Source organism: Hyaena hyaena, unplaced genomic scaffold (assembly GCF_003009895.1).
Source record: "Hyaena hyaena isolate Hyena2069 unplaced genomic scaffold, ASM300989v1 scaffold_103, whole genome shotgun sequence".
NCBI lineage: Eukaryota > Metazoa > Chordata > Mammalia > Carnivora > Hyaenidae > Hyaena > Hyaena hyaena.
The window spans coordinates 1462731-1475413 of record NW_024080735.1 but is presented as its reverse complement, the minus strand read 5'-3'; the positions used below and the strand labels follow the sequence as shown (position 1 = coordinate 1475413).

Sequence of the window (12683 nt, the reverse complement as noted above, 5' to 3'; positions counted from 1 at the left end):
CTTTTCGGGGGGGGGGGGGGGGGGGGGGGGGGGGGGGGGGGGGGGGGGGGGAGGGCCGGGGGGGGGGGGGGGGGGGGCTCGGGCCTGTTCTTTGGGAGCCCTGCACACCAGTCCCTGCACGCTGGATTCCAGTCCTCTGAGCAGCAGAGCCGTCGAGGTATTTTTAAGTAGGGAGGTGGCATGATGGGTTTGCTTTACGAAGATCCTTTGAGTGGCAGTGAAGGTGACGAGGAGACAGCAGAGCAGAGCACACCGGTTACTGTGCACTCCGGGCCAGAAAACACCCGGGATGTCAGCCCCCAGCAGCAACAGAGAGGGAAATGCGGTCACAGACCGGAAGCTGTTAAAAGGCTATAATCAGGGGCAACTGGAGGACTCAGTCAGTTAAGCGTCCGACATCAGCTCAGGTCATTATCTCACGGTTTGTGGGTTCGAGCCCCGCGTCAGGCTCTGTGCTGACAGCTCGGAGCCTGGAGCCTGCTTTGGATTCTGTGTCTCCCTCTCTCTCTCTGCCCCTCCCCCTTGTGCACTCTGTCTGTCTGTCTCTCTCTCTCTCAAAAATAAACACTGGAAATTATTTTTTTAAAAAGGGGTGTAATTAGGGGGGCTCAGCGACACGTGACGTATGGGAGGCAATGGACAGGACGGGCTGTGATCTGCGTGGCCTTGGGCATGGGGCCCGAGGGGCAGCTGGGCCAGTGGGGACCCCACTCGTGCGAGCTCAGGGACGCCAGCCCAGCCAGTTACTTCAGCCCTTGGCCACCGTCAGTGACAGGCCCCTCTGATGCGTGCATCCAGGCCACGGCCGGGGTGATTTATCCGCTCGTGAAGACCCACATGTTAGGATCTCGGCGTGGCCATTCTTGGAGGCGCGCTGAGCCACCGCCACAGGAGCATGACTGTGGGTCTAAATATAAACACGCCTGTCACCTCCGAGAAAGAACAGACCAGGAGCCATGGCTCTACTCACTCTGAAGAAGTTTCAAGGGGAGAAAACTAAAAAACAAACCAGGCCCCATTTCTCATAGTTGTGGACCTGATGAGCAATCCTGACTGCCTTACCTGTCGCACTTCTCCTGCCCTCCCCTGCTAACTTGGGCCCCAGAACCCTCGAGAGCGGCCCCGCCCCAAGAGAGCTCTCACAGGCCTCAAGGGATGCCTCCCAGGGGCTGAAGAGCAGGTGCAGCCTAGCACTCTGCAGGGACCCCACTTCACCCCTTCCTTCCTGCTCTCCCCCCCCCCCCACTGCTGCTACCTCGAGCGAATGCACAATGTGGAAGGTATGGGTTCTGGTACCTGCCAGCTTGGGTTTGAATCCTGGCTTTGCCATGTGTGAGCTGTGTGACCTGGGGCAAGTTGCCTAGCCTCTCTGTGTCTCAGTCTTGAAACTGGTAAAACAATGAGGTGGTTAAATAAATGAGTGAACAGTGCCTGGCGCTCGGCAAGTGCCCAGCAATGTTCACTGTTATTCCCACTGCCGGCCCCCTCCCCCCAGGCTCGGGGAAGCCTCACTAAGTCCTATGACAGAGTACCCTGGCGACGAGGGTTCTGCCACCAGGTCAGGGGCCGTGCCCTCCTCCTGTTACATGCTTCCCCCAGGGCCACAGAGCAGAAGAGAATGGTGCCCAGTGTCTTCTGAAATTATCATTAGAACGTTCCTGATGGTTTATCCCTGTAGCCCTCCCTTCCACACCATCCTCCCAGGACTAACCGGGGTCGGAGCCCTAGGCACCCAGGCCAGGACACAAGTGAGTGACAGACACACACGGTCTCCCTCCTTCGGGGAGGGGCTTTGTTACAGGGTCAAATGGGGCCAGCCTGGCTCCTGTTCCCTTGAGACGCGTTCTTCCCAGGAGAACCCCTCACTCCCACCTAAATAGATCCCTGGAGCCGCCCTCTTCCCAAGGCTTCCAGAGGGAGGGGGGAGGTCCGGTCCTCTGAAAGAATGGGGGCCCAGCTGTACTGTTAAATCTCTGTAAGTGGGAAGCAAGTATAAGCGGTAAAAACGTACTAAATTCAAGACTAAAACAGAGTTCCAATATGGACTTTTAATTTATCTTGGGTGATGAACCACCTGTTAGGAAACTTAACATTAGGACAGAGGAGAAAATGAAATTTTAAACATGATACCCATTCACAATAACATCTAAAACCTCACCCAGCGCACAGGAATATATCTGAATAAAGAGGTGCAAGACCTGCCAGAGGATCTAGAAACATTACTATGAAAATTAGAAGACAACCTATATCAACAGGACATTACCCACATTCCTGGGCACAAAGGGTCAATACTGTAAAGGTATTTGTTTTCCCCAAATTGATTGGATCCCCAAATGGGATCCAATTTTAATCTGATCGTATTCAATTCCAGCCAAAATCTTGGCAATTTTTTTGTGGAAACTGACAAGATGACTCCATTTTGTTCCACAAAATGCCAAGGACCCAGAAGAGCCCAGGGAATCTTGAAGAGGAACACAGTCAAAAGACTCACATTTCCAGATGGCAAGACTCACCACACAATTACAGCAATCGAGTCGGTGCGGTGTCAGCACAAACTTTTGTCAGCAAACGCATGAAGATACATGAACGGACCAACAGAACAAATGGTTTAGGAACAGACCCACACGTGTACCGTTCTCTAATTTATGGTAATGATGCCACACCTTGGGGCAGGCAGGAGGGCATGGTCTTTTCAAAACGATGCTGGACCATCTATGCAAACATGGAAAAACAAAGGAGCCTTGACCCCTACCTCGCACCAGTCACAAAACTAACCTCTAGGGGTGCCTGGCTAGCTCAGATGGGAGAGCGTGTGACTCTTGATCTCAGGGTCATGAGTTCGAGCCTCACGTTGGGCAGAGATGGAGTGTAGACATGTCCTGGGAAGGCAGGCCACTAACACTTGCAGAGGCTATCTCAGGAGAGTATCTCTGTGCCCTTGAGAATGTGGATGACTTCTGAAGTAGGACACGGAAAGCACAAACCATAAGGGGAACAATTGATGAATTGGATTTCATTAAGAACTTCTGCTCGTCAACACACCATTAAGAGACTGAAAGCAAACCACACAGTGGGAGAAGGAATCTGCAGGAGTGGGTTCAACAAAACACTCACACTCAGAACCCATAAAGAATTCCACAAATCAATAAGAAAGAGGAAACACACGTTAAGAGGAGGGAGAAGCAAAAGACTTGCAAAGGCACTTCATAAAACAGAACATCCCACCCCAATAGCCCCCCCCAAGACTATTGTAAAAGGGCTCAACGCAATTAGTCATCAGAAAAATGCAAATTAAAACAACAGTAAGACGCTACTTAGGTCGGGCAATGTGGGGGCCTCCCAGGAAAAAATTCACTGAGCTGTACACTGAAGGATTTATGTGCTCTTCTCTATTTATGATGCTTCCATAAAAATGTTTCCTAAAAAAGGGAGAGACTTGGCGCGCCTGGGTGGCTCAGTCGGCTAAGCGTCCGACTTCGGCTCAGGTCATGATCTCGCGGTTCGTGGGTTCAAGCCCCACATCGGCTCTGTGCTGACAGCTAGCTCAGAGCCTGGAGCCTGCTTCAGATTCTGTGTCTCCCTCGCTCTCTCTGATCCTCCCCTGCTCACGCTGCCTCTCTCTCTCCCAGAAATAAATAAAACGTTAAAAAAATTAAAAAAAAAAAAAAAAGGAGAGACTTGAGAAATCTATCAACCAAATTTAACATGTACCTGCCTGGATCTCGCTTCATACAAACCAACTGTTAAGAAAGTATTTGTGAGAATTAGGCCACTACCTGCGTATTTGATGACAAATGAAGACATTGTTTAGGTGACATGAAGGTGTTGCAGCAAGGTCTTGGGGCACCTGGGGGGCCCGGTTGGTTCAGGGTCTGACTCTTGACTTTGACTCAGGTCATGATCTCATGGTTCATGGGATCAAGCCCCACGACGGGCTCTGTGCTGACAGTGCAGAACCTGCTTGGGATTCTCTCTCTGTCTCCCTCTCCCTTTGACCTCCACCCCCGCACGTGTACACATCAGTATGAACTTGCTCTCCCTCTCTCTCAAAATCAGCCAAAACTCCATGTGTCACTTCTGACTCTCTGAAAACTTAGCTGTTTAATAGCCTACTGTTGACTGGAAGCCTTACCAATAATGTCAATAGTCAGTTACCACACATTTTTATATGCCTTATATATTGTATTCTTACAATAAAGTAAGCTGGAGAAAAGAAAACGTTAAGAAAATCGTTAAGACAGAGGAAATACATTCACAGGACTAGGCTCAACCTATTAAAGAAAATCCACATTTGCGTGGACTCACACAAGTGAAACTTGTGTTGTTCAAGGGTCACCTGTACTGTTGCACATTCGTGTATGTTTAAAATCTTGTCAGGGCACCTGGGTGGCTCAGTTGGTTAAGCATCCAGCTTCGGCTCAGGTCATGGTCTTGCGGTTTGTGGGTTCAAGCCCCGCGTCGGGCTCTGTGCTAACAGGTCAGAGCCTGGAGCCTGTCTTCAGATTCTGTGTCTCCCTCTCTGTTCCTCTTCTGCTCATGCTATCTCTCTCTCTCTCTCTCTCTCAAAAATAAATATTTTTTAAAATCTTGTGTAATAACACCTTTTTTAAAGCTATTGCATAGCCAAGGTGTTATGCTTTAGAGCTGTCCATGACCCCTCTCTTCCACCCGGCCCCAACATAATCAAATACTATCGTGTTGTGACAACGGAAGCCATGAACCCTGAACCCTTGGGCTACAGACACCTCAAGAAGTCATCTTGGCCATCCCTCCTCATCAGGCGGGGTATCTGAAACAGGGCCCACACCACATCTGCACATTGAGCAGCCTAGGAAATGTCTACTCTCAGAGAAGCAGTCAGATAGAAAATATTTACGGAACAGCAATCATTGATCTATACACTCTGGGGGATATGCCAAAGGAAAGTCTCCTGGCAGCCTGGGTGCCCTCCTGGGAAGAACAGACTCCAAACAGAGGCTCCCGGAGCTAACCCTTTCTGTCTCATGACCAGACACTAAGCCAGTGCTGTCCAGCCTCTCTCGGTGACAGGTCTGTGGCTCCTTCAGCCTGGCCGGGGCTGCTCCGGGAGTAAAGTCATCAACTATGAATTCTTGTATGAAACAAGTCTGGCTCTTTCTTCTTCTGGGATCTTCCAGGGACTAGGATGGGCTTTCACAGCCTAGAAACAAACCTTCAGGAAAGAGACTCAAGTGGTTACAAAAATAACCTGGCTGGGGCCTCCTGACCTAGTGCATCCCCCAGGAAGCCCTCCAGGTCTAGTCCTTCCTTCTGGCCCCTACTCGCCACTCGGCAGTGAAGGCCACTGAACTGATGAGCATATCTCCAGGACGCACCTAGCTTAGTTTGCTCCCCTTCTGGGCAAAAGTCCATGTCAACAAGGACTTCTCAGAGAAGTGAGCTCTCCCTGCGGTGGCTCCTGGAGGAAGGACCATCTTTCACTGCCTGCCCTCACAGGCTCACTTATCTACTAATCAGGCTAATGAAACCGTGCGGGCTCCAAAGGTTAAGGGCCCAAGGTTTCATATACACATAAAGGGCAAGGTTAAAAAATGAATTTATAGGACTGTTCCATTTTTCTCTTCACCCCCAGAAACCTAAACAGCAGGTGCTTTTCAGACTAATACCAGGCATCTCTGAATAGCGTCAGGGTTGTGCACCCAGTTCATGACTTTGAGCCCCATGTCAGGCTCTAAGCCGACAGCTTGGAGCCTGGAGCCTGCTTCAGATTCTGTGTCTCCCTCTCTCTCTGTCCCTCTCCCGTTCATGCTCGTTCTCTCAAAAATAAATGCTTAAAAAAAAAAAAATTGTTGTTGAAACTCTGTGGCTAAACTTTATGAAAGCATTTATTTCTAGCTATTTCCATTTGTCATCAAACAATATTTGTCAATAATTTGGACAGAGAAAAAAATATTCGGAGATAAGAAGTCAGAGGTATAGCAGAAAGTGGACAGCCTTGGATATGAGAAAGGTATACAGAAAGGCTGCCCTTCTGGGTGACTGTACAAACCCTACTGGCACTAAATAAGGAGTGTGCAAGCCCGTGCACTCCCAGCCTTGACTCAGACACGGCCGCTCCATGCACCCCAAAATGGAGCTAAGAGCTGCTTTTACTCTGGCATCCCTGGGCTCATTCAAACAACTTTTTAAATGTGTTTAATTTAATGTTTCACATCTGTCTATACACTTAATATTAATAAGTAAAGAGAGTAATTTCAAAATAATAGACTGAAGAGGTCCAGGGAATTAAAACATAAATTTTATTAATTAGGGGCACTTGGGGGGCTCAGTCAGTTAAGCATCTGACTCTTAGTTTTGACTCAGGTCATGATCTCTTGGCTTCATGTGTTCGAATCCCCAGTTGGGCTCTGCACTGGTTGGCTGTGTGGAGCCTGCTTGGGATTCTCTCTCCCCTTCTCTCTCTGCCCTTCCCCTACTCATGCTATCTCTGTCTCTCTCAAAAATACATAAATAAACTTTAAAAAATGATAACAAAATAAAAGTCTAGCCATTAGACCATTATTTCTATATGTTCTGGGTATACATTCTTAAAACACATTTTCTCATAATTGGAACTTGTTTCTCATTAACAATCATAACAATAGTCCATGTTTCACCTTGGACTATTCTTTAATGGTCATAATGACAGGGAAGTGAAGTGCATGTATGACACTGAGAATGAGGAACACTGCCCAAAGGGCCTGCTGTCTACCACGCAGACTCCAGGGGCCATTAATTATTTAGCTACTTTTCAAAGTTAATAAATAGGAGTGTCTTTTGCCCTTTATTCCCCAGATGAATTTAACCAAATGAGAATGAGGGGTGTATATGTGCAGAGCTAGCAGTATGGGCACAAGGGAGATACAGGGGCCAAAAGGAGAGGTAAAGAATGCAGATTTCACATCAATTAAATATGCACAACACTGCTTTACCTGGTATGTTTTCATTATGACTAAATTCTCAAAATTATGACTATTTTGATAGTTTCTGAGGGTATTTTAAAACACATGAGTACTTCAAAAACATAACATTAATACAAAAAAAAAAGAAAGCAAAATCCAAATGACACCTAAAAAAAATACTCATAGTTAGAAAATGCAAACACTGATGGATCAGATGGAAAAAATAGCTTCTTCTCACCTTTGGAGTCCTCCCACCCAAAGATTTAGGCTTTTTTATCCTATCGGAAAAATAACATATGCATACGCGTTGATTGCAAGTGCTCATGGGGGAGGGGCAGAGAGAGAGAAAATCTCAAGCAGACTCCACGCTCAGTGCACAGCCTGACACAGGGCTCCATCTGACGACCCTGGGATCATGACCTGAGCGGAAATCAAGAGACGGATGGTCAACCGATGGAGCCCCCCAGGCACCCTAAACGGAATCATATTACGCAGTTTTGCTACATGCATTTCTTACTTCACAGTGTATCCTGAGACGACTTCCAGACCAGCACACGGTGATGACCACATTCTTTTTGTTCTTGACACAGTGCTTTGGGGAATAGCTTTGCACACAAGGGTCAGTGTGGTACGTGGCTTTTCAACGTGACCAGCTACCCAAGTCCGCACAGGCGGCTCCAAGCCGTCTATCCTGCTTGTGTGGTTGGAAAAGAACAGTCTAGTTCCCTTGGTGGATTTCAGTGCTTTGGAAACTTTCCTGGGACGCCATGGTTTGCACCCCATGGCGTCTCAAGAACAGCGCGGGAAAGGCCTGTTTCCAGCTGAGGGAGGTGAATGCCTCTGCCTGTTCGACTCTGAGTGTGAGGGTTCGAGTGGCAACGCAGGAGCCCGTCTTTGCGCATAGGCCCACCCGGTGCGCCACCCTCCCGTCACTTACAGGTATGCGGTGCAGGCTCACGATGGGATGTTGGGATGAGATGTTTGCAGAAGGGGGAAACAAGAGAGGGCCAGAGACGGGTGTGAACAGCAGGGAGGACTGGCAGGTTAGCGTGCCCAAACTCCCCTTCACGAGGACCAACAGGAAGCACGGCCCGGAGCCGCCTGCCTCGGACGGCACAGGTATGGTCACACGGGAGAGGGACTACAGGGCCTACAGCTCAGGACTGGTAAGAACAGGAAAACCATCTAACATCTTGGCACTTAGCTGCCTCAAATCCTTTCTGAAATGATGGCAGGCTTAAAATCTATTTTCAGGGGCACTGTCGGTTAGGGGTCTGACTTCAGCTTGGGTCACAATCTTGTGGTTCATGGGTTTGAGCCCTGCGTCAGGCTCTGTGCTGACAGCTCAGAGCCTGGAGTCTGCTTCACACTCTGTGTTTCCCTCTCTGTCTGCCCCTTCCCCGCTCATGCTCTCTCTCAAAAATAAATATTAAAAATTTTTTTAATCTATTTTGAAATCTTTTGAAAGCATTTTTCCAAGTATTTGTTATATTTGTTAACTTATTTGACTCCCACATCAACTCAACAGGTAGGCTGAGGTCATTCTCTGTACTTACAAGACAGAATGACTACAGAGCAGCAAAGTTATACAACTCACCCGAGGTTGATCAGCTAAGTGTTCTGCTCCAAGAACTGTGCTCTTTCCTGATTTCGCCTCTCCCACCCAAGTCCAAGCCCAGCTTGCCCTGGTGAGAACGTTAAAGGGCTAGGAAAGGAGCCAGAGAAATAAAGACACTCTCCCCAGGGGTACCTGAGATCATGAAAACCACCTCTTCCTAACAAAAATTTAATGAATTGAATAACATTGATGGCTCTAAGTATCAGGTTGAGATACCAAAGCCACACCGTGACAGAGTAATAGTCATGACTCGTTTTACAAAGACTTCTATGATAGGGGTGGCTTAGTCGGTGGAGTGTGGGACTCTTGATCTCTGGGTTATTAAGTTTGAGCCTCACATTGGGTGCAGAGATTACTTAAAAATAATAAAAACTTAGGGGCACCCTGGTGGCTTAGTCAGTTAAGCATTCTACTTCGGCTCAGGTCATGATCTCACGTTCATTCATGGGTTCGAGCCCTGCATCAGGCTCTGTGCTGACAGCTCAGAGCCTAGAGCCTGCTTCATATTCTGTGTCTCCTTCTCTCTGCCCCTCCCCCACACACTCTCAAAAACAAGCATTTAAAAATTAAAATAATTATTAATAATGATTAAATATGAATACCAAAAAAAAAGTTTTGCGGAAGTGGGGTTTTATATTTTATTATAAACACGCATACTACCTCAGCATTTTTAAAAAACTTTTTAATATTTTTTAATTTACTTCTGAGAGAGAGAGAGAGACAGTGTGAGCAGGGGAGGGTCAGAGAGAGAGGGAGACACAGAATCTGAAGCAGGCTCTAGGCTCCAAGCTAGCTGTCAGCACAGAGCCCGACACGGGGCTCAAACCCACGAACCGTGAGATCATGACCTGAGCCAAAGCAGGAGGCTCAACCGACTCAGCCACCCAGGCGCCCCAACCTCAGCATTTTAAAAAATCCAGCAGCTCTTAATTTTTACAGTTAGATACTGCCTTGGATGGTACTAATAATTTGCCATTTCAGCATTTAATGCCCATTTCTTGAGTTGTCTTTTTTTTATAAGTCAGGACTGTCCTAGATGGGTATTTTTAAAATTTTTTTGAAAATGTCCTACAGAAAAAAATATATTTATTTTGTAAAGCATAGATATGTTATTTGTCGTTGAACCAAACTTTCACAAAATCACAATCACCCTTCCTATGAGTGTTCCCTTTGAATATCAGGTATGCTTTCATATTCGTGGGGAGAGAGGTCTAGAAAGGCTCCTCTCTTTTGAAGACTTGAAAGGGGTCTTAGTAAATTAGAAAACATTACAAACAGCCTTCAAAACTGAAGGCCTACAGAGGTGCTACTCTAGGAGGCAGGAAGTCAGGAAAGGCTCAAAACAAGCTGAATCTCAAAAGATGAACTGGAATCAGAGGGGCAGAGACTCAAAGGATGACATGAGCTCAGCATGTCCAGGGGACAGTGGCAAAGGGCTCAAAGGGAGTGGCAAGGGATAAAGTCAAAAAGAAAGCCTGAGGTCAGTCTGCAGAGAGCAAGGCAGACTGTGGGTTTTGTCCTGGGGTTGATAATGGCATTACTGAAGGTGTGTGTATAGAGCCCTATTCCAGGATTCTTCGTCTGCACATGGACTGCAAACCCAGCTCTGAAACCACTCGGAGTTCAGACACCAGATTCTCAAGCTATATTTTAGCACAGAGAAAAATGCGGGTGCATGTAGACTTCATAAATTCAGAATTCTAATAAGAACTGTCTGGATCACATAAAAAAATAGAACAGCTCGGCTATACCTATTAAGTTTAGACAGCAATTGAGCCTAGTTTCTGCAACTTTTCATCCTTTTTATTTTTGTTAATGAAGTATGAGCCCTATATGCAGTGATCACTAAGTGACCACTGAGCAGCCACGCAGACACTTTTGAGAAAACGTCTGCGCACACTAGGCGTGTGAGTGATCACCCCCACGTGTAAACAGTCATTTCCTTAGGAAAGCTATGCGCTTCACCCAGAAGCTTGTCCTCAACACTGTTAGGAGCCTAACAAATTATTCTGAACAACCCTTAATAATAATAAGGTAGGCTCAAGTGAACATACAAACAGGGATCTCTGAAGGTGTTAACCATCCAGTAATTCAGGCTCTGCTGGCTACAGGGACGGTGCCCTACGATTCTTAGCTGGCACTCGGGTCTGTCTCAGGAGAATAAATAATCCAATGTGAGTCACCTTGCGATTACACCGCCACCTGAAAGCATATTTAAGAGATGAGAACCACAAAGCTAAGTCTGTAGGATCCTGCATGAGACTTCCTCTCCCATCTGAGAATCTGAGGATCATTAGAGCTCAGGACTGTTTTACCAAGTTCTCCTCGCCATCATTCTTTACCATTTTTCCAAAGTGTTAAAGGACTGTCTCCCAAGGCCTCCCTAAAGTTACCTGGGCTTTTTACTACAGTAAATTTCAGAGACAGAAAATCCCTTAGTTAAATCTATGTTTTTTCCACGGGGAAACTACTTCAGAGAAAGATTTTTTGTTTTTGTTTTTTTAATTTCTGAGAAAAATGCCTGCACACACCAGGTGTGTAAGGGATCACCCCCACAGGTAAATAAAACTCGTTTGGGGTAGTGCAGACCATTCACCCGTGGTCAAGGTTCAGCCCAGTCTTTGTCGCTGCACAAATGCAGCAACACAAACGGGTACGTCACAGTGACAGAAGCCTCACGTTTCACCAAAAAATGTCATGCCTGGATCCCAAGCAGGGTCCAAATCCTGCAGGGAAGTGGTGTGCTTTTGGAGGAGACGGCTGGAAGGGAGAGGGGGAGCCCCTGGGCAGGTGCCCGCGCGCAACCTCGCTCCCTGGCAAGCAGCCCACCTCGCCGGGGCGGGGGGAGCAGGGCTCTCGTCCGCCCACCGCCCCAGATACCCTGCAGCACGCGCAAATTCCGGCTTCTTCTGACAGCAGGAGGCTGTACACCCGGGGTTACCGCCGGGTGAGTCGCCGCGGCCGCCCACCCTGTGCCTCCTCGTCCAGATCCCGCCGTCGCGTCCGAAGCCCGAGACCCCGACCCCCCTTGACCCCGACCCCGACCCGGCGTGCGCCCACACCAACCCCCACCAGACCCGGCCCCGACGTCCCCGACCCCGACCGGCGCCGATCCTAGCCCCCCACCCCCGGCCCCGACTCCAACCTGCGCCGACCTCGACCTTCCTGACCCCGGCCCCGACGCCCCCGACCCCGGCCCGCGCCACACCTGTGGCTGCCGCACTTACTGCTGCTAAGGCGGCCGTCGGGGTCGGGGCCGCATCCGGGCGGGGCCGGGGTCGGGGGCGTCGGGGCGGGGACCGAGGTCGCCGTCGAGGCCGCGTCCGCGCGGGGCCGGAGTCGGGGGCGGCGGGGCCGGGGTCGCGGTCGAGGCCGCGTTCACGCGGGGCCAGGGTCGGGGGCGTCGGGGGCGTCGGGGGCGTCGGGCCCGGGGTCAGGGTCGCGTCCGCGGTCCTCCCGCCCCGCCGCCCGGCGCACGTGCCGCCTGACAGGCCCCCCATAGGCTCCATACCTGCCACCGGAAGTGAGTGAGGAGGGCAGTATAGGCATTTCCTGTGACGCGAGCGCCTGGACTCCATTAGGCAGCAGCTGGGGGAAGAATCAACACACCAGGGAGCGGAGCGCAGCCACCGAGCGCCGAGGCGGCCGCTGCCTCCGCCGCCGCCCGCCGCCGCCGCCCGCCAGCGCCGGGGCTCAGCCCCGCGGCGGGCCCCGCGCCCCCCGCCGCCGCCGCCCTCCTGCGGGCCCCCGGCGCGCCCCCGCCGCGCTCCGAGCCGCCGGGGGGGAGGGGGGGAAGGCCCGGACCCTCCTGCTCCCCCTCCTCCTCCTCCTCCTCCCCCCCCCTCCACCCCCCCCCCCCCCCCCCTGCGTACCCCCCCCCCCCCCCCCCCCCCCCCCCTCGCCCCGACCCTCCCCCGGCCCCCGCCTCGCCCCGCCCGCTCCCCACCACGGCCTCTCTCGGCGAGGAAACTCTGGCCTCCGCTTCCTCCTCCTCCGACTCGGACGCCGGCGGAGCCTCCCCGCCCCCGCGGAAGAAACCCCGAGCCTCGGCGGCGGAGGGAGCAGGAGAGCCCGGGGCTTCGGCAGGCAGAGCAGGCCTCTCCCCTCCGTCCTCGTCGTCCTCGTCCTCGTCGTCGTCGTCGTCG

At 50.6% G+C, this 12683-nt stretch overlaps 1 protein-coding gene and 1 non-coding gene across 3 annotated transcripts in view; one reads left to right on the top strand and one right to left on the bottom strand.

Moving 5' to 3' along the window:
• The window catches only part of LOC120234121 (alpha carbonic anhydrase 8-like), a 19544-nt gene extending 7162 nt beyond the window's left edge, over nt 1-12382 (bottom strand). The window contains exons 1-2 of one of the 2 annotated variants that reach the window (XM_039235777.1): nt 11766-12382; nt 10341-10740 (exon numbers count right to left, since the gene is read on the bottom strand). In XM_039235777.1, coding sequence (XP_039091708.1) covers nt 10729-10740; nt 11766-12116 — 363 coding nt within the window. In that variant the 5' untranslated portion in view covers nt 12117-12382 and the 3' untranslated portion in view covers nt 10341-10728. Of the gene's footprint in view, nt 1-10340; nt 10741-11765 lie in introns of those variants that run through there. The other variant, XM_039235776.1, reaches the window with a different exon arrangement.
• On the top strand, nt 2786-2858 carry TRNAK-CUU. The gene has a single exon. It is a non-coding gene; the product is annotated as a tRNA-Lys (tRNA).
• Nucleotides 12383-12683: the final 301 nt, after the last annotated feature.